Source organism: Rhinoderma darwinii, chromosome 7 (genome assembly GCF_050947455.1).
Source record: "Rhinoderma darwinii isolate aRhiDar2 chromosome 7, aRhiDar2.hap1, whole genome shotgun sequence".
Lineage (NCBI taxonomy): Eukaryota > Metazoa > Chordata > Amphibia > Anura > Rhinodermatidae > Rhinoderma > Rhinoderma darwinii.
Window position 1 is genome coordinate 101,533,845 of NC_134693.1, and position 22,364 is coordinate 101,556,208.

The 22,364-nt window shown below is 41.4% G+C and overlaps 1 protein-coding gene across 1 annotated transcript in view; it reads left to right on the plus strand.

Moving 5' to 3' along the window:
• Positions 1 to 22,364, plus strand: part of ATRIP (ATR interacting protein) — a 129,877-nt gene that overhangs the window by 91,083 nt on the left and 16,430 nt on the right. Inside the window, exons 11-12 of the mRNA XM_075833735.1 lie at positions 12,761 to 12,852; positions 19,385 to 19,471. Of these exons, the coding sequence (XP_075689850.1) occupies positions 12,761 to 12,852; positions 19,385 to 19,471 (179 nt within the window). The remainder of the gene's footprint in view (positions 1 to 12,760; positions 12,853 to 19,384; positions 19,472 to 22,364) is intronic.

Genomic DNA, 22,364 nt, shown 5'->3' on the forward strand with positions numbered 1-22,364 from the left:
TTTAATTAAACATTTAGTGTGTGGGTGATTAAACATTGTTCAAATTTTTTTTATTTTTTTCACGAGTCAGGAAATATTATAAATTAATTCTAATTTATAGTATTACCCATTTCTGGTCACTAGATGGAGCTATTCCCAAAATTGCAGCATTGCAAAATTGGGTAAAAAGCCCTCGCTCTAGTGAGCTCTCAGCATCCCCCCCTCCTTTATCCTGGCTAGTGCCGGGATAAACGAGGGGTTTGAACGGTGTAACCTCCTACACTGTGTGTCGCCATTTTTTGAGCTAACACACAGTGTAGTAGGTTTACATACAGTAGTAAACACACACAAACACGAACATACATTGAAATCTCTTACCTGCTCCTGCCGCCGCGGCTCCCTCCGGCCCGTCCGCTCCGTCTGCTGCCGCTGGTCCAAGTGCACAAGTCCGGAAGCCGCGACCGGAAGTAGTAATATTACTGTCCGGCCGCGACTTCCGGTCCACAGGAAAATGGCGCCGGACGGCGCCAATTTCAAATTGGACTGTGTGGGAGCGGCGCATGCGCAGTTCCCACACAGACGCCGTACACACAAGTGAATGGGACGGGAGCCGTTCGCAGTCCCTATGGGACTGTGGCTGCCGTATTCCATGTCTGTATGTGTCGTTAATCGACACATACAGAAATGGAACAAAAAATGGCAGCCCCCATAGGGAAGAAAAAGTGTAAAAATAAGAAAAAGTAAAACACAAACACACAAATAAATATAAACGTTTTTAATAAAGCACTAACATCTTTAACATATAAAAAAATAATTTGTGATAACACTGTTCCTTTAAGGAATTTATCAAGCATTTTGTCCCCTTTGGTGTTGCATAGAATTTATTAACATTGGGCCGTAAAAATGAAAAATGTAATTATTATAAATAAACATTGCATTAGCCCCAACTTTTTTCTTTTTACAAGGGGTTAAAGGAAAAAATGCACCCCACAATTTTTGTTACGATATTTGTACATCAGCACTCCACATGTGAATGTAAACTGCTGTTTGGACACATGGCAGGGCTCAGAATGGAAGGAGTGCCAACTGACTTTTGGAGTGGAGATGTTGCTGGATTAGTTATTAGGTGCCATGCTGCATTTGATGAGCCCCAGAGGTACCATAACAATGAAAACTAACCAGAAGTGACCCCATTTCAGAAAAATACGCTTAATATTCATCTAGGGGGGTAGTGGGTACTTTAAAATCGTATTTTGTTCCATGAATTAATGCAAAGCTGGTATGAAAAATGTAAACGTACATTTTTTTTTCATAAATGCATCATTTATAGAACATATTTTTTTGCACATACCACGTTAAATTACAGAAGACCGTCCCAATATTTATTATCCTCTGTTCAGAAATCACTATGCTTTGGCCGTAATCTGGTTTCAGGCCACAAAGTGGGGTCCAAAAGATAAGAAGCACCCTGTGGCTTTCAGGGCGCAATTCTTGTTTGTGTGATTTTCAGACACCATTTCATGTTTGCAGCGGTTCTGAGGTTGCAGTGCAGTTAAAAAATGATCTGGGGGATTCGTCTGATTCACTTGAGGAAGATGACCAGATCAAATTAATTTTATAGTCACTAGCAGACTCAGTGTCTGAACATACAATTGTGTATTTCTCCTCTGCTGTAAGCTGGCTGCGAGGCCATATTTTTGCTTTTTAAATTTAATTATATATAGTATATCACAGTAAATTTGTAGCAACTGAACAATAGAACGGTACTAATATTTTTTTAGTTATACAGATGTATATGATATGAAAAAAAAATCTTCTCTCCAAAAGAACACAGAAGCAAGAAGGGGCTTACTGGGTCAGTGATTGGCGGTCTCTAGCCAGCGAAGGAGTTGATCGGGAAACGACTTAATTGGTACTTGGTTCAACGCTAACGATAATTGTTGGCGTATCAACAAAAATAATGGTACACCGGTACCAACAGCAACGTTTCGGTTCAACAGGAACCTTTCTAAAGCCATGACTTGAGAAAGGTTCCTGTTGAACCGAAACGTTGCTGTGTTTGAGGTGAATAAATCCACCCTGTTTTTCATCTGCCTTGAAGTTCTGGTGCCGTTACTACATCCTATGCTGTTTTCTATCTAAAAAGAAGGGGAATTGATTCATCCCCCGGTGACGAGCACATGGCCTTATTTTCTGGATCCGTGGAGTGCTGTGTTTATTTGCTTTTGCTTCGTGTGTATATATATGTATATATATATATATATATATATATATATATAATGTATGTATTTTTAATTTCTTTGTAAAATGAAAAAAAAAAAAAAAGGCTGGTAACAACTCCTGAATAAAGAATGAGTGCTCACTGGAGCGCTCTTAAAGGGAATGTGTCGCGAATGAAACTTTTTTTTTATTTTTTGTGTCGTTCCTTATTTCTATTATATTTTTTACGTTTTTTTTGCTGTATTTTTTTTTTCTTCCATATGGTGGAATGTATTCAAAATGAAATAATAATTTGACATGTTTTCCTATGTTGGCCACCAGGGGGAGCACTTCCCAGAATTACAGCAAGGTGAATAAGGCAAAGCAACCTGACTCACAGCTGTCGTAAATGTGGGAGGGAATCTCCTACAAGCCAGGAAAAGGTGTCTTCAAATTGCTAAGCAGTGTCCGGCAGCAATTTTGGTTGTGATTCTGCAGCTGGCAGAAGTTATAGGACACACCAAAAGGCTAAGGGTATGTTCACACGCTTACTAAACAAAGGGAAAACCGCTCCTGATTTTCAGCCATTTTACGTGCCGGTTTTGGAAAACGACCACGTAAAAAACGCCCTGTCGGAACAGAGCGCCGTATTTCCCATTGAAACCAATGGGCAGATGCTTGTAGGCGTTCTGCTTCCGATTTTTCAGCTGAAAACATTGTGTGTGAACATACCCTTAGAATGATGAAAGTGAAGTGAATGACTTTTCAGTTGACCGGTTCACACGCCGTGTATTTGACGCGTTTTCTTTTGCACATTTTATGTTCCAAGAACCACATTAAAAACAAATGCTTGATTACACTTGATTTTGCGTGTTTGGGGGATTTGTGTGTGGTGGGGGGGGGTGCTCGCCGCTGATTCTTCAAAACATCTGATAAGCGGCTATGAAGTATCAGCGGCGCCCGTGCACACACGCACACACACGAAAAGTCTTAAAGGGGTCGTCCAGGAAAACATGGAGCCGCAACTGTCCTCAGGTCGTGTGTGGTATTACAGCTCTGTCCTATTCACTTCACTGGAGGTGAACTGCAATACCAGACACAACCTGAGGACAGGTGCGGCGCTGTCTCTCCAATCCGGACACCCCCTTCTGTCCTGAGATGACCCAACGGGGGAGGCCGGTGTCAGAGCCACCCACCGCCATCACTGCAGACAGAACCATACAACTACGGCATGAGGGTAGGTCTTGCCCTGAGTGCACGGTCTCTTGTTATGCACAGATTTATAGTCACATGAACCCCATCTGATGAACCAGTAACCTAGGTCCAATCACATGATCGAGGGGGATCACCAAAAACCCTGTGCACCCTCAGCCCGTCTATCCAGCCCTTTCCTGGTTATATCTGCTTCTGGGAAAGCTGGGGGTCCACCATTACCCCTCCTACTGGAGTGTGTTTGGGAATGTGACTAAAGAACCTCTCACACTCCAGTAGGAGGGGTAATGGTGGTCACCCAGCTTTCCCAGACCCCTGAACGGTAAATCTCTCTAGTTGTGCTGAGACTGTTTGGGAATGTGACTAATGAACCTCTGTCTCAGCACAACAAGAGATTTATCGTTCAGGGCTTTCCCAGAATAGTTACATCATGTGTCCTTTATACAGAGTCTCCTGCACGACTACAGGGGGGCCCGACGGGTGGGGGGGGGGGCAAGTCGGGGGTCAAGAGAGCAGCGGTCTGTGAGATAGAGAGTGGGACAGACAGAGACACACACCTTACCTGCAGTGCAGCTGATCTTCATGATGGCGCCTGCAAACAGCTGCTCTGCTGTGTGACTGTCTGCGCAGTACAGAGCCAGAGAGCAGAAGCAATAGACGGGAGTCGTTCACTGACTCCTATGCCCTGTAGCTGCCGTATTCCATCTCTGTATGTGTCGTTAATCGACACATACAGAGATGGAAAAAAAAATGGCAGCCCCCATAGAGAAGTAAAAGAGAGAAAAAAATAAAAAGTACAACACAAAAACACAAATAAATCAAAATTTATTTTAATGACATACTAAAAGCAATATTATATAGAATTTTTTTTTTTCGTGACCCCCTTCCCTTTAAGCCTTTTCTAAAGCAATGTTAAAAGATTCCAGACCTGTCCTGGATATGGTCAAAAACTCTTGGATGTAACCCACCTCATTCCGGAGCATTGTTTGCATTTATTTTATTGAAAGGTTTTTCAAATCTTGGACATTTTACGGCATATCCATTTTGTCGAACAATGGCCTCCTGGCCTGCCAAGTACGGAAGCCTATTATCCAGAGGCAGGACCTAATAATAATAATAATTTTTATTTATATAGAACCAACATATTCCGCAGCACTTTACAGTTTAGTGGGTACATTGTACAGATAAAATCAGACATTACATATTGACAAAACAAATTTACAATTGAAACAAGAGGAGTGTGGACCATGCTCGCAAAAGCTTACAATCTATGAGCAAATAAGGGAGACACAAAGTGTAAAAAATGCTTAACCCCTTAGTGACCAGCCCATTTTAGGCCCTAATGACCAAGTTATTTTATTTGTTTTTCTATAGTCGCATTCAAAATGTTTTTTGCGGGATTAGTTGTACTTTTTAATATCAACATTTTATGGTACATATAATTTTTTTTATTAACTTTTTTTGGGGGGGATTATAAAAAAATCCTGAAATTCCACCATTGTGCTATGCGTTTTTAAATTGACGCCATTCACTGTGCAGTGTAAATAACATGTTACCTTTATTCTATGGGTAGGTACGATTATGGCGATACCACATATGTAGAGGTTTTTTATGGTTTATGACTTTTACACAATAAAAACACTTTTGAACTAAAATTATTTGTTTTTGCATCGTTGCTTTCCAAGAGCCGTAATTTTTTTATTTTTCCATCAATGTAGTGATTTTTTTGGGCTTGTTTTTTGCGGGACGAGACATAGTTTTGATTGGTACTGTTTTGGGGTGCATGGGACTTATTGATTCATTTTTATTATGACTTTTTTGGGGGGGCAATGGAAAAAAGTTGCAATTTCGCCATTTGTTTTTTGTGTTTTTTTTTATTTTTACGGTGTTTACCTTGCGGTTTAAATTACATATTAACTTTATTAATTGTCATTACGGTCGCGGCGATACCATATATGTGTAATTTTATTTATTTTTTAAACTTTTACTATGGAAAAAAATGGTTTTATTTTACTGTAATTTGTATTAATCTTTTTCACATTTATTACTTATTTCATTAGTCCCACTAGGGGACTTTACTGTGCGATCTTCAGATTGCTGCTATAATGCTCTGGTATACTTAGTATACCAGAGCATTATTGCCTGTCAGTGTAAATCTGACAGGCAATCTATTAGGACGTGCCTCCGGCGCGTCCTAATAGGCATATGTCCAGGGCAGACCTGGGGGCTTTTATCAAGCCTCCGGCTGCCATGACACCCCATCGGAGACCCGCGATTGCATTTGTGGGCCACCGATGAAAAACAAGTAAAATGCCGCGGTCGCTATGGGCGGCGGCATTTAACAGGTTAAACGGCCGCGATCGAAGTAAACTTCGATCGCGGGCGTTGGAGCAGGAGCTCAGCTGTCTTCAGACAGCAGAGTCCCGGCTCCAGCCTGCACGGGGCACCCGTGCAGGACTTAGACTAGGCTAACGTGAAAAGGCATCAGCCTAGCCTAAGAGCCCTTAGTGACCAACGTAAAAAGGCGTATTGGTGGTCACTAAGGGGTTAAGTACAATGGTCCAGCCATCTTTTATACATATGGGGTAGTACACACAAATCGGCATGAGCTGGTCACCAGCCATTGTCAGTGTATGACATACATGAAGTGCATTGGGGTGCAAGGAGTGTGGGGGATACTGCTGAATGAAGGGGCCTCATTATGTTTACTAATGTAAAGAGGGGCCAGGGAAAGGAATTAGATTAGGGAATGTTATAAGCCAGTCTAAAAATTTGGAAAACTATGGAAGTTGCGAATTAATCTGATTCTCTGGGGTAGTGCATTCCAGAGGACTGGTGCAGCACGAGAAAAATCTTGGGAGCGGGAGGTTCGGATTATGGCGGATATTAATCTGAGGTTGTTGACAGAACGTAGAGCGTGAGTAGTGTGGTAAACCGAGATGAGGAAGGAGATGTAATGTGGTGCAGCACTGTGGAGAGCTTTGTGGGTGAGAGTAATAAGTTTGAATTTAATTCTGAATGCTATGGGAAACCAGTGCAGTGACTGGCAGAAGGTAGAGGCGTTGGTGTAGCGGTTGTTCAGAAAGATGAGCCTGGCTGCTGAATTAAGGATCGATTGGAGAGGGGAGAGTTTAGTGAATGGAGAACTGATTAGTAATGTTACAGTAATCAAGACTAGAGTGAATCAGAGCGACAATAAGAGTTTTGGCTGTTTCCACAGTAAGAAAAGGGTGGATTCTGGAGATGTTTTTAAGGTGAAAGTGACCGGAGCGTGAAAGTGATTGCATGTGTGAAGTAAGGGAAAGGTCCAAGTCAAAAATAACCCCAAGACAGCGGGCATGCTGCCTAGGTGTAATGGTAGAGCCGCGCACTGAGATGGAGACATCAGTTTTAGGTAGGTTAGTAGATGGTGGGAAAACAAGGCGCTCCGTTTTAGAAAGATTCCGTTTCAGATAGAGAGAGGACATGATGTTAGAAACAGCAGACAGACAATTACTGCTGTTTTGTATTAGAGCAGGGGTGATGTAATGGGAAGAGGCATATTGGGTATCATCAGCGTAGAGATGGTACTGGAAGCCAAATCTGCTTATGGTTTGATCCCTAGGCAACCCTTATAGCAAGGGGTAGAGGAGACGTAGAACCAGCAAATGACACACTGAACGAGCGGTCAGAGAGATAGGAGGAAAACAAAGAGAGCCACGTCCTGGAGGCCAATAGAGTGGAGCATGTTAAGTAGGAATTTGTTGTCTACAGTGTCAAAGGCTGCAGAGAGATCCAGAAGAATTAGTAGAGAGTATTTGCAGTTAGAATTAGCTGCCAAGAGGTCGTTTGAGACTTTAGTAAGAGCAGCTTCTGTGGAGTGTAGAGTGCGGAAACCAGATTGTAAGCAGTCAAGAATGAAGTTAGCAGCGAGATAGGGGATAAGGCAAGAGTAGACAAAGCGTTCCCGGAGTTTGGAGATGAAGGGCAGATTAGAGACAGGTCGGTAGTTAGCAGCGCTGGATGGGTCAAGAGTTGGGTTTTTCAGTAATGCGTTTATAATGGCATGTTTAAAAGAGAAGGGAAAGATTTCAGAAGAAAGGAAGAAGTTACAAATTTTAGATAGGTAACTAGTGAGAGCTGGGGCGAGGGACTGGACTAGGTGTGAGGGGATAGGATCACAAGGACAGGTAGGATGAGAAGAAGAAAGGAGCCTAGAGACGACTTCTGTTATTGGGTCAAATGCTGAAAGTGAAGAAGAGGGAGTGCGGGAGGGAAGGGGATCAATGGTACTAGGGGACTGGGAGGCAATAGCATGCTGAATGTTGTCAATTTTAACTTTAAAATAAGTGGCCAGGTCTTCAGCCCTGAGATCTGTGATTGGTGTCTGCACTTTAGGACTAAGGAGGGAATGAAAAGTATCAGAGGCGTTTTGGATTATTAGATAGTGTGGAAATGAGAGCGGTGGAATAGACTTATTTGGCTTTGTGAAGGGCAGAGTTGTAAGTTCTCAGCATAAATTTGTAATGAAGGAAGTCTGCTGAAGAAGTCACATCTCGAGCACCGCTGAAGAAAACTGGATTGGGGTGTGTGCTATGGTTGTGGATGTCTTTGCTGGGTAGTTCAGAGTGTAGGGGGGGGGGGGGGAGCTGCTTCATCCAAAGCATTTTTGAGAGTGTTATTGTAGTGTTTGGCAGCCAGATTGGGGCATGAGGGGGAAGAGATAGGGGACAATGTAGACTGTCTAGGGGTTGCTGAGTATTAATGGCATGTAGATTTCTGTATGTCTGATAGGTAGGCATGTCCTGAGGAGGCATAGAATTTTTGATAGTAATGGAGGGAAGGTTGTGATCAGAGAGCGGGAGAGGAGAATTATTAAAGTCAGAAACTGAGCAGAGACGGAAGAAGACCAGGTCAAGTGAATGCCTGTCTTCATGTGTAGGAGAGTTCGGAAGTTGTGACAGACCAAGGGAGGAGGTTAAAGATAGAAACTGGGAGGAAGATGAAGAGATTAGGTTATCAATGGGGATGTTCGTCACCCATGATGAGAGTTGGTGTTTCAGATTATCGGAATTGTGGAAGCCAGGCAGGAAAATGATCCAGGAATTTACATGGTGAGCCCGGGGCAGTAGACAACTGCCACTCGGAGGGATAATTGGCGAAAGAGCTTGAGGGTGTGGACTTCAAAAGAGGGAAATGTGAGTGAGGGTACTGGGGGAATGACCTGGAAAGTGCAGTGTTGGGAAAGCAGTATACCTACTCCTCCACCCTGCCTGTTATCAGGTCTAGGGGCATGAGAGAAATGGAGACCAACATAAGAGCGAGCAGCAGGGGAAGCAGTGTCAGACGGGTGTAGCCATGTTTCCGTAAGAGCCAGGAGGTTGAGAGGGTTAAAAAGGAATAAGGCCTCATGCACATGGCCGTGCCCATTATCACGGCCCGCGGTTGCGGGCACTAATGGCTGCCAACTGCCGCGGGCTGCATTTATGTGTCGTTTTCCCATACAAGGTATGGGAGCACGGCCCGTAAAAAACTAAAAGGACATGCCCCATGATTCTTGGCACGGTTCTACGGCACGGACACCTATCCGTAGCAGTACGGAAAGCTGTCAGCGGCCAATAGAACTGGGCGGGTCCGTAATTGCGGACCATATTACTGTTTGCAATTACGGCGATTTTGTTTTTTACGGTCGTGTGCATGGGGCCTATGTCGTTAATAAAGGTGAGTTTGTTGCACACGGACCTAGAATTCCAGAGAGCACAGTTAAGAGACAGGAGAAGACCTACAACGAATGTTAAAGTGTAGCTAAACATTTGACAAACTTCTGACATGTCATAGTGACCTGTCAGAAGTTTGGATTGGTGGGGGTCTGAGCACTGAGAGCGAGCGCTCAGCCTCTTCGTGTCTATTAGGCTTTTTCCGGAAAGCCGATGTATCGGAGTACGGCCTCATAGACTTTCCGATGCATCTATGGGGTTATTAGCAGATCGGCAAGACCGATAAGTGCTTTGGCATCCGGAGGCCTAAGAATGACCTCCTGTCTACCAAATACGTAAGCCTGTTAGGCCCCCGATCGCAAAAAGAATGGCACGGGTGTCAGCTGTATGTTAGCTCTGACCCCCACCGTTAACCCCTTAGATGCCGCGATCAAAAGTGATCTTGGCATCTTAGTGATTTGTAAACCATCGGCATTGCTGCAATGCAATCGCTGGGCTGCCGATGGTTGCTATGGCAACCGGAGGCCTATCAATGGCCGCCTGGTCTGCCACGTTCGGAAGCCCATTGTCCCCGCCTGGAGGTGGGGCCTAATAGGCTTGCTATTAGTGAATGACTACGTGAGTAGTGCAATCTATTAGAATAAAGATCAGGCGTGCAGGCCTTCATGTCCCCTAGTGGGACAAAAAAAGTAAATACATATGTTGTACAAATGTATAAAAATAAAAGTTAAACTACTTTATTTCCCCCAATAATAAGTCTTTTTATTATAGGAAAAAATTTAAACTTTTTAAAAGTACACATTTGGTTTATAACATTTAGGGTATGTTCACACGCACTGTTTTCAGACGCAATTCGGGCGTTTTACGCCTGAACAAACTGCTCCATTACGCCTACAAACATCTGCCCATTGCTTTCAATGGGTTTTACGGTGTTCTGTTCCCACGAGGTGGTCTTTTACGCGCCGCTGTCAAAATACGGCGCGTAAAAAGACGCCCGCGAAGAAGTGCATGTCACTTCTTCGGACGTTTTTGGAGCAGTTTTTCATTGACTACGCTCCAATAACGTCCGTAAAATACACCGCGAAAAATGCGAGTTGCTACAAAAACGTCTGAAAATCAGGAGCTGTTTTCGCCTGAAAACAGCTCCGTGTTTTTGGTCACTGCGTGTGAACATACCATTATAACGACCCAAACTAAAATCACACAAAAAAAAATACAAAACCAATACTTTTTTTGGTCATCACCCCTCCCAAAACATGGATAAAAAGTAATGTACCCCAAAATAGTACCAATAAAAGCTAGAACCTGTCTCGCAAATAATTAGCCCTTACACCGCTTTCTTGACTGAAAAATAAAGTTATGGCTCTCCAGAATATGGTGACAAAAAATAAATTATTTTAAGTGATTTTTATTGTTCAAACTCTGCAAAATATAAAAACGATATACATATGGTATCAAACAGCAGAATAAAGTAAAAACGTCATTTATAGCCCACGACGAATACTGTAAAAAAAAAAAATTGAAAACATTGTCAGAATTGCGTTTTTTTGGTCACCTTTCTTGCCAAAAAAATTGAATGAAAAGTGATTAAAAAAATTGCATGTACCCCAAAATGGTACCGATAAACTATAGATTGTCCCATAAGAAATACGCCCTCTCACAGCTCAGTTGGCAAAAAATTAAAAAGTTCTATCTCAGAATATGGCGATACAAAATGTGCAGTATGTGTTCTAAAAGTGGATAAGTTTGGGTACCATTTATCAGTGCGTCACTGGCCACACATCTGCGCATTATTTATTCACCGCATTATTATACCACCTTATTATACCCTGATGTAATCCACACAGCTTACATATGCCCCCACATTATAAACTGAAATACCAGTAAAACCCCAAACAGAACTACTACCAACATAAATCTGCGCTCCAAAAGCCAAATGGCGCTCCCTCCCTTCTGAACCCTACAGCATGCCCAAACAGCGGTTTACGTCCACATATATGGCATTGCCATACCCGAGAGAACCCACTTAGCAGTTTGAGATTTTTCTTCGATGGCACAAACTGGGCACAACATATTGTGCACTAAAATGGCATATCTGTGGAAAATGGCAATTTTCACTTTGCAACGATCTGCTGTATGTTAATTTTAAATGATACACCTATGGGGGCAAAGTGCTCACTAAACCCCCTAAAATGCCTTAAGGGGTGCAGTTTCCAAAATAAGGGTTAACGTCTTAGGCGTTTGTTTTAGTATTTGACCTCCGAGCCCTGCAATTGTGGGGCAATGCTCTGAAAATCACCAAAATAGGCCTCAAATGCTCATGGTGCTCTTCACTTATCAGCCCTGTCATATGTCCAGGCAATTCATAAATGCCATGAGGGGTGTAGTTTCCAAAATAGGGTCACTTCTTGGGCTTCCACTGGGCTCTGGTACCTCAGGGGTTTTGCAAATGCAACATGACGCCCAAAAAACAATAATGCAATATCTGCATGCCAAATAGCGCTCCTGCCTTGTTGAGCACTGCTTTACAAACGTTGGGGTGCTTTTTCTTCTTAATCCATCGTGGACACTGATGTTAGCTGTTCGTAGCTGATTGGACGAGCTGTCAGAGCGAAGACATAACGCCCCCTTGCCATTTAGTTAGATAGAAACTGCTCATTGACAGTTCAGGTGATTATTTACATATCGGGCGCCAAATATAATGGCACCGATATGTAAATAATGGAGGAAGATAGGAAAAAAATGTAACGTGAGACCGTGTTTGGGAAACCCTGCCCATTACATGCTGCACATGTATGGGCAGGTGAAAGGTTCTCTTTAAGGTGTGTTTCTCTGGTAAAACCTTCTGTTACCGAAAAAAATGGATTAAAATAGATTTTCTGCAAATAAAATTAAATTTGCAAAATTCACCAACCACTTTTAATTCCTGTGAAACGCCTAAAGGGTTAAGAAACTTTCTAAATTCTGTTTGAATACTTTGAGGGGTGCAGTTTTTAAAATGTGGTGACTTATTTTTCTAATATATAGGGCCCTAAAAGCCACTTCAGAACTGAACTGGTCCCTTAAAAAAGAAAGGCTGTTGAAATTTTCTTGAAAATGTGAGACATTTTTGCTAAAGGTCTAAGTCTTGTAATGTCATTGAAAAATAAAAGGACGTTCAAAAAATGTCAATCTAAAGTAGACGTATGGGAAATGTGAACTAGTAACTATTTTGTGTGGCATTACTATTTGTCTTACAAGCAGATACATTTAAATTGAGAAAAATGCACACTGAATATATCTAATATATATATATATATATATATATAAACACTGAATATATCTAACACGTTTTACCACTAACTTAAAGTCCAAGGTGTGGCGACAAAACAATCCCAAAATCGCTTGGATAGGTAAAAGCATTCCAAAGTTATTACCATATAAAGTGACACATGTCATATTTGAAAAATGGGGCTGCTTCCTGAACATGCCAACTAGTTTACGTCCTTAGATGCAGAAATGCACACTTAACCCCCTAACTGGGTGGAGGAGCTTCCAATGTACCACAGATGCTTGTGGTTTCCATTTTTTTAGTTATTTTTTTATCTATCGTTTGAGTTGTAAAAGCATATTAACTTCTAATATGTTACAATTGATTCTTAGCAATATGAAGTTTCCATTTTATTTCATTGTAGAAAACTGTATCCTGCTCGCCTTGTATACGTACATAATCTCCAGGCCGGATAAACTTGCATCAGAGAAGCACTGGCTTCAAATAGAGCATGAGGTACATAACATTTATAGAAATGTTTAAATGTAAGGGAAGACTTTATATGCAGCCGATAGTTCTTTCTCCTGACTCCCCCATAAACATACATTCTCCGCTCACATTAGATTATTGGCAGGTTTGGCCGAGTTCAGTCTAATGTTAATGGGCACCTTTATTTATATTTATATATATATATATATATATATATATATATATATATATATATATATATATATATAATATATATTTATTTATTTTTTAATTTTTTTTTTAAGCAAGTCTGCACCTAGGAGTCAGAAAATATACCCTCTGCAGATACTGTAAGGTTTCCCCACCTGCTCCCCATTTTACCCAAGATGAAGTGACAGCAGGGTCCTCGACCCTTTCCAGCAGTAGCAGGGTTCCCCCTCCTCTATAACAATGGTAGTGACGAGGGTCCCCTCTCCTTTTCTTGCCAGTAGAATTAGTAGCAGTGTTTCTTTATCTTTCACCTCCATCATGCATTCTTTGCTTGTCGGCAGCTACATGCTGCAGCCTATTTTTGTGCTGCAGCCTATTTTTGTGCGGCAGCCTATTTTTGTGCTGCATGTAGCTTACATTATGTGACAGCCGCTGTGTCCTCCAGATGGAGTTGAATGATGTCAGTAACATGTATGTAGGTAGTGCAGGGTTAAAGACCCAGTGGTCTGGCGACTGTGTTTTTCCTGCCCTACATAAGTTAGCAGTCGGCCACATGATTGTTAAAAAAAAAGAAAGTCTCAATTTATTAAAAAAAAACTTAAAAAAGTCTAACTGCATTTTGCTGCTTATGCATTTTTCCTCATTCTTCTATTCAATTGGCCATGCACATTAGATAAGTCATCCCAACCCACCAATTTCTAGGTGATCATCCAACAGCCTAATCTGTATGGGGTTGCTGACAGTCGCCCAATGGTAGATGACAGACTCAAGAAGGAATTGGCATGTTGGATTTCAACATGCCCAAACCTTGGTTCTCGCAGGAAAAAAGCTCCTGCAAGAGGTGTCTAGCAGCAGCTTTTTCCACTCTACCAATTTGAATAAACATGCACGCTCAATTTATGAGACCGTCAGGGGAGGTAGCTGTAAAGGATTCATTTTCTAAAGACTACTATGAAAAAAATGTAATTCTTGTTCTGCTAAGTGAAATCCTGATGGGATATGTAATCCATGTGGAGTATTTATAGTGATTTCGTTTTCTGATTGAACTCCTGATACTTTATAAAAAAGGGTTTTTCCCACAATTAAATATTAACCCCTTAACGCTCCATGACGTAGAGTTACTTTTTTGGTGATCACACAGGTGCTAGCTGAACACGTGCAGTCAACAGCAGGAGCCCAGCTGCGATTGACAGCCAGGCTCTTGCTGTAATGTCTGGGATCAGAGAAACCTCTGATACTGACCATTTAACCCATTAGCTGCCGAGGTCCATATAGACCGTGACATCTAAGGGGCTCTTCATATCTGTGTTGCAGGGTCCTTGATATTGCTTCTACATGTTATGGCGTCCCCTCATATTTTTTTTTTTATTCCCTCTCAATGTGTCCAGTACTGGTGGACATGCATTCTCAGTAGCTCAGTCCCACCGCCCAGATCCTCTTGTGCATAGGTGGTGGAGGGATTCCTGCTGTTGTGCCGCACTAGACTTTTTTTAGAGGGAATGAAAATAACACCAGATGCACCATAACAAGTATATAAGGCTGAATTCACACTGCACAGTATGTCTTTTTTATGTAATATATAATGTGTGTGTGTATATGTATATATATATATATATATATATATATATATACATACATGTATGTGTGTATCCTCAAAGAATTAGAATATCATCAAAATGTTGATTTATTTCAGTAATTCAATTCAAAAAGTGAAACTCCTATATTATATAAATTCATTACACACAGAGTGATCTATTCCCAAAATTTGTTTCTTTTAATGTTGATGATTATGGCTAACAGTTAATGAAAACCCAAAATGTAGTATCTCGGAAAATTAGAATATTAAATAAGCCCAATTTCAAAAATTATTTTTAATATCGAAATGTTGGCCTACTGAAAAGTATGTACAGTATATGTACTCAATACATGGTCGGGGCTCCTTTTGCATGAATTACTGCATCAATGCGGCGTGGCATGGAGGCGATCAGACTGGTACTGCTGAGGTGTTATGGAAGCCCAGATTGCTTTGATAGCGGCCTTCAGCTCGTCTACATTGTTGGGTCTGGTGTTTCATCTTCCTCTTGACAATACCCCATAGAGAATCTATGGGGTTAAGGTCAAGCGAGTTTGATGGTGTTGCTGCAGAATTTACAACCAGATGTGGATAGAAATACATAAGAATCTTCACTTTATCAATCTCACTTCTCCTTCTAAGTAAATAAAGAAGTAAAAGGCACGGCGCCACATAGTGCAGGTCAATCAGACTAAAAATAAATGTAAAACGTAGTTAATGTGCTCACCACGTAGTAGTTGGTAAAGGCAATAAATAACTCCACTGTGCTGCTGCCAGGATCCAAAACCGGTGAAAACGAATGGTCACCGCTAATTGAAGCATATGAAGGAAGAAAAAAGGAGGATCCTATAGGGCGCTGCTGCGTGGTTGTGGTGGAAAGTCAATGAAAGATAGAAGATATATAATAATAATAATTATTTATTGAACAATAGGTGGCTACGCGTTTCAACACTAACCTCTTAACCTCTCCCACCTCTGACTCTTGTTTGTCTAATACCTATGGGTATATAAGGAACCCCTTTGTATATGTTTTTAATGGCCTGAGGAAGACACTAGTTCAGTGTTGAAACGCGTAGCCACCTATTGTTCAATAAATAATTATTATTATTATATATCTTCTATCTTTCATTGACTTTCCACCACAACCACGCAGCAGCGCCCTATAGGATCCTCCTTTTTTCTTCCTTCATATACTTCTCCTTCTACAATCCGTGGTCATTACACTTAAAATTATCCTATTGGCTTTATTTCTATTTCTAGCCAATTCCTAATCCACATTTTACTCTCTATCTATCAATAATCTCTGAACATTTCACCCAATGTTTCCTTTTTAGGAAGTGAAGAGTTAATTTGATTCCTTTATGAATTCAGATGACTTCTTTCTCTCGATGTATGGCTAATAACTGATCGCATGTCACCCCTGGAAACCTCTTGTTTCTGTAAACCTTTGGTTTATAAAGCTGTACATAGAAGAATTATACGTTGGCACATTCCTTTCTACTGGAATGTCTCTATAGAATTAGACGCTGGTTAATTTTTACTGACAACGGTTTCCTTGTGTTTTTTTTTATTTTTTTATTTCTGGTACATTCAATCACTTCTATCTGTTCTCTGCAACTTTGTCTATTAATCCAGGGCTCATCATCTCTCAACAAACCATCCCATCTAGTACAACTGAGGACTCCCTTGTTTGGACATTCTCGCTTTCTACGTTATTTTCTCTAGGTTCTAAACTAAACCTGTTCCAGCATAGTTTTCTAACTATAGCTGCTGCTGTTTTTCCACACCCTGTACCTTGGGTGTTATGCCCCAATTCCCGGCTGGCCAGCACTTTACCTTGGGCATACTTTAAGTCAGAAGTCCACATGCACTCTGCTAGACTCTCGGCTTTCTTATTTTTAGTCTGTCAATGAGGATTCCCTATGCACTCTGCTAACTCCTGTGTTTAGTCTGTCAGTAGGGCTCCTCTATGCACTCTGCTCAATCCTGGGCCTATTTCTAGTCTGTCATTGGGGAGTTTCTCCCTACGCACTCTACTAAATATTTTAGTCTGTCATTGGGCAACCACGTCTCTGATCCTGTCTCCTAAACCGCAGCCAAATCACAATTATTACAAGTCCCTTGGTTCAGTATACGTTAACCTACTTTATGTTGTATTTAAAGGGATGGGTGTGATTTATAACTATCTCACTGTCTCAGGGCCCCGTGGATATTCTATAAACTTTCTAGTTACAGAGATGTTACTTAATGATCAGCAACTCATTCAGATTGATCATCCGAGGATTAGCCCACATACATACTCTTACTTCCGGCCAGGTGCGCCTCCTATGGGTCACAGTCTGGATGCGCGAAAGTCCTAACAATCACTTTTGGGCGGGGATGGATACCCGTCACTTCTGCAAGGATCAATTTGCAACCTGATCTTAATACAGACTAAACCCAGGGGCCGGAGGGAACACTTCGGACAGGCCATTTAGTGTTATCTCGGTATTTGGTTGTTTCTGTATGTCATGGGATCAGAAAACAAACGCTCCCTTATCTCAGCTTCTCACAGATACACTCACAGATTCATGTCTACTCACACGCCTATTCCTATAACATACAACAGCTCATAGACAAATGGTGTTCATGGTTCCCAAATAGTCAAGAGACAATATCTGGATGGCAGCTAAAACAAGAGAGAAGTGCACAGTAAGAATAACATTTCTTACTCACCGGTTTTGTGTGCAGTTCTCCGTTATCTTATCCGTCATCCACCATTATCCACCGTCGATTGTCACCTTCGATCTGTGTTGAGAATCCCGGACAAGAGCCCCCAAGTAATGTCGCTGCAGAATTTACATGGTCCATTAACGTTGGACATTATCTGCATTTGTCTATGAGTTTCAAATTAGTGAATGCTCTCTCAATGGTGGATCTGAGAGAGGCCGGCCGGAGAGACCATGACACGCAGCATCAGTGTTCAAACGATCTCTGCCCTAGGGGGCGGATCCATCTTTATTAATAAGAAAGTGAGAGTAGGTGGTAACCTCATACTTGCAAAACATGAACATTCTAAATATGGTAATATCCCAAAACTCCACATATATATCTTTAGCCATAAGAAATACAATGTCATCACGTTTTCTCACGTTGCCTTTGTAACAGCTGAAATGCAAAGCCATAAACTAAACGACTTGAAGTAGAATAGCCATCCCCCCTCTGTAGGCTGTTGTGTCAGCAGATCTTTGAGCTCCAGTGACAACTGTTCATCCACATGAAGCAATTTAGGTTCACACATATAAAGATATTAAAATATTTTTGACAATGGCCAATCAAGCACAGTGATACTGTGGTTATTAAACCAGGTATTGGTACTTTTGGCAGTCTGGGCAGGTGCCAGTTCCTCCTGGAAAATTAAATCCGTATCTCCATAAAGTTTTTCAGCAGAGGGAAGCATGACGTGCTCTAAAATTTCCTAATAGACGGCTGCGTTGTCTGAGGACTTTGTATAACTCAATGGACCAACACCAACAAATGACATGGCTCCGCAAACCGTCACTGACTGTGGAAACTTCACACTGGTCCGCAAGCAACTTAGATCGAGTACCTCTCTACTCTTCCTCTAGACTCTGGGACCTTGATTTCCAAATGAAATGCAAAATTGACTTTCTTCTGAAAACAGGACGTTGGACACTGAGCAACAGACCAGTCCTTTTAAAGGCTTAGGAATCCTTTGCAGGTGTTTTTTGTTGATTAGCTGATTAGAGTGTGATACCATGAGACGACAGTCTTGAACTTTTACCCAATGTTCAAATTTTCTGAGACTAAGTTTTGGGTTTTCATAAACTGTTCGCCATAATCAACATTAAATGAAAAAAATGCTGGAAATAGAGCACACTGTGTGTAATGAATCTATATAATGTAGGAGTTTCACTTTTTGAATTTAATTACTGAAATAAATTAACTTTTTGATATAATTCATTGAGAAGGACTAGAATGTGTAAGAATATAATATTTTATATATATATATATATATATTATACCATTTGAGCCTATAGGCCACCAGCATTGCCACTGGATGCCTATACCGTTGACTCTGTTGGAGGTATACATCCAGAGTTCCTTTGATACACAGTGTGAGTAAACCCTTATAGCAATATTTAGACACAGGAGCAGTTTATAAATATTCCAATTGGAAATTTTTTTTTGCACGATCTAACTGAAAAATTATATCTAATCATGGGAGCACCTCTTTAAGGCACTGCATATATGTTGAATATCTTTTACTTTGTGCAGATCGATTGCGTTAGTGCTTGTCCATACGTAGCGGAATTGCTGTGTATTTTCCGTCCGAAATTTCGGACGGAAAATACTCATCATAATACAGTAGCAGCAAAGTGGGTAAGATTTAACATCTCAACCACACGCTGCGTGAAAATTACGACCAGAAATTTACCTTCATTGCGCATTTTTCAGACCGCAACATGTAAATTCCTGTTGTGGAAAGTGGACTGCATTGCTGCGTTTTTCTGAGGAGTTGTCACCATCTCCCAGCTTTGAGAAAAATGCAGCAAATTCCACACCATCTTCTGCAGTAAAAACCCAGGAAATGGTGAGGTTTTTTTTCTGCAGCGGAATGTCTGCTACTTTCAACGGAATTGCTGCAGAAATTTTCTGTAGCAATTCCGTTACGTGTGGACAAAGCCTTATTGGTTTACGTTGTAGATATATATCTATTTGTTTTCATTAATTTGCCATTTATTTTACCCTGTTTTTTGTTTTGTTTTTAATCCCTTTTTTTATTTTTTTTGAAAGGTGGTTCGGTTCCTGAACAAATTGATCACCCAAGGCTGGAGCTCTCACTCTGCCAGATCTGGAGTTAAATGTCTGTGTAACAGAGAGGTATGCTTTTAAAACCACAGAAATAATGGAGAGCATGACATGACTCACACCAAACCTATATCTGGCAGTGCAGATTCTTCTTTTTTTTTTCTTTTTTTTTTATATAAATTAACTTTTTATTAAAGAGTACAAAAATACATAAATATCTCCATATTGGTACGTTTTGTTAAGCAACAATACAGATATAGAAATTCATATAAAAGCATACATAAAATATACAATTTGAGCCTTTCATAACTCTAAGCGTAAATGCGGTTATGCTCAAATCTAAGAACCTGCTGGGAGGAGAGGGGGAAACAAGGAGGTCTCACCAGTTGAAAACAGTCGGGAATGGAAGCTGTATACTAAATGTTACATGTATGCTAAATGTACAGTTCCCACTCCTGACGGTCTTTTAACTCGTGATATCTCTAGTTGTGTCACAGCTAGAACTGCGATCCTGGTGGCATATGAAAGATAAGAATCTCATCTTTCATATGCCACCAGAACCACTGTGGTAGTCCACAGCCCAAGATATGGCTATTTGAAATGATCCCTCTTCCCTTCAGCCTCAGTCTCTCACTGTGAGCCTCATGCTGTGCTAGCACTGTGTGTAAAGCAGCCTCATGCTGATGGAGCAGCGCCAGAACCAGGAGAATTGCTGGTGTTGACGCCCTCTTGGCTAGTAAGCTATTTATTACCATATTTGACACAAAAGAAAAACGGTGGCTGTATCTCAAACGGGGGCGGGGGGGGGGGGGCGGCATGAAAGCACTGCTGGAGTCCAGGAGACAGCGGTAGTAAGGTTAGACTGCAGGTTCACTGTCTATGAACTAGTGACAGGTTCTCTAAGTCTAGCATAAGGTTGAGCCTAGAGCATGAAAATGGCCTGAATGCCTTCTGGGGGGGGAATTAAGCTTCGATAGGGTTTCCCTCATGAAGGTCAAATCAACCATTTTGAATGCCTATTCGGCATCCACTCCCAAGAGGACCAGTGGTATCCTGTGAGTGTCTGCCAAATAATGGCTTTGAGCAGTCTCGTGGAGTTATCTTTGCCTTCCCGGGCCTTAACAAAGCCTGACTACTCACTCTGTGTCAAGTCAGGAATGATGTAGCTTAATTACATCGAGAGCAATTTCGCCAAAAATATTTTAATCTAAATTTAGCAAAGATATGAGTTTATATCTGCTGCATAAATTGAGTTGATTTTTTCATATTTTAGTAGGAGGGTCAGATGGGCTTCTTGTGCCTGTCTCGGTAGTGGAGTCCCGTAAAGTAAGGAGTTGCAAGAGCTGGTTAGATAGGGTTGCAAGATGTCTTGGAAGCTTTTGTAGTAAATAAGTGGCAGCCCGTCCGGCCCAGGACTCTTCTATGGAGGGAAACTGTTCATTTTCTTCAACTGGAAACAGGCTCTAGCAGGGTAGCTGTAGCGAGGGGAAGTGTCAGGAATATAAAGTGTTTATGGAGCTTTCTCTGTAGCATAGGAGCCTGAATATGCAAACAGGACTCGACTTGACTTGAATTTGAAAGGTCTCTTAATTCATAACATAACGTGAATAACAGATTGTGCTGAGTTGTGGAGACAGTGTTTATGGATACAGTGTAGGCCAGACTCAAAAAATGCATAAAGAAAATATAACACACATGGTATACTCTCCCCTCCTGTCCACATATCGTATATCATATATCATGCCCCTTCGCACCCCTACCCCAGACCATCCAGTAGTACATACCTCACCCAATCTACTCGTGAAGAGGAGCAGGCAAGCGGGTCACGCTTGTTCTTATGACCCCCCCCACCCCCCTGACCAGCCATGGTTTCCATATCTTCAGATATCTCTCCCTTGAATGATTTATCCAGGCAGCCATTTCCTCCATTGTAGTGACTTCTTAAGAGGCGGAGTGAGGATGGCATGAGTGGAACCATTGAGAGTAATAGATTTTTGGAAGGTTTGGGACTTTACCCATCTTGAAATGAGTTTTTTGGAAGAACTAAATATGTGCTTTCAGTTTACAAGACGACGAGAATACCTGATGTCTTTTTTTTTATTCGGGGAGTTTAGGCCCTTGATATTGAAGGTCGAAATCGTGACTGCAGCCATAGTTAAGGGCAACCTGAGGATTAAAAAGGTTACTTGTGATGTGAGCTTGTACCCAACTTATCGCCAATTGGGAGACGTATGGGGTGAAGGAATTGGCAACTTGAGGGCAGGATTAGAGGTAACTAATAAGGGGAGGGTGGGATGAGCAAGATATATAAAGAAGAAAGGGTTGGTCATCACTTTAAGTCACTAACAGTGAATGTGTGGTGTGATCTGCCTGCCGATCTACACCTAACTGCACCAACTCCCTGCCACCCAAAAAAAGGGACCCTGCAACATCAGCGTATAGTGATGGGAGTCTATTTATGGTGGGAGAGAGTAGGTAGCATGGGGGAAAAAAAGAAAAACCTGTTCTGGGGGTGCCAAGAATAAGCCACTGTTATATGATGGCTAACCGGCCCATAGGCAAACACTCTGTCTGAAGTGTGAGAACGCGAGCACACATAGAGCCATGCAGTAGGTACATCTGTTATGCATAATGTGTGATCATTTAGGGTCAAATAGCATAAGTATAATACAGAATAACAAGTAATAGTAAAAGAACTTGTATGTCTCACATCAAAGAACGGAACACAGGACATCAATGCACATGCAATTAAGTATAAGTTTGACAGTCCAAAACCTATTCTCGACATAAATTGCAGGTGTCCGTATAAAAACTGAATGGAATAAAACTACCAGGAACTGTGCATCACATAGAATCGGTCAGTATAAAATAAAAAAACATGCAAGTACAACAAGTAAAGTACATTCCATTGGCTAGAAAGAGGCCCTCATGGTGTTAGCGATACGTCCTTTGTGGGAGTTTTCTT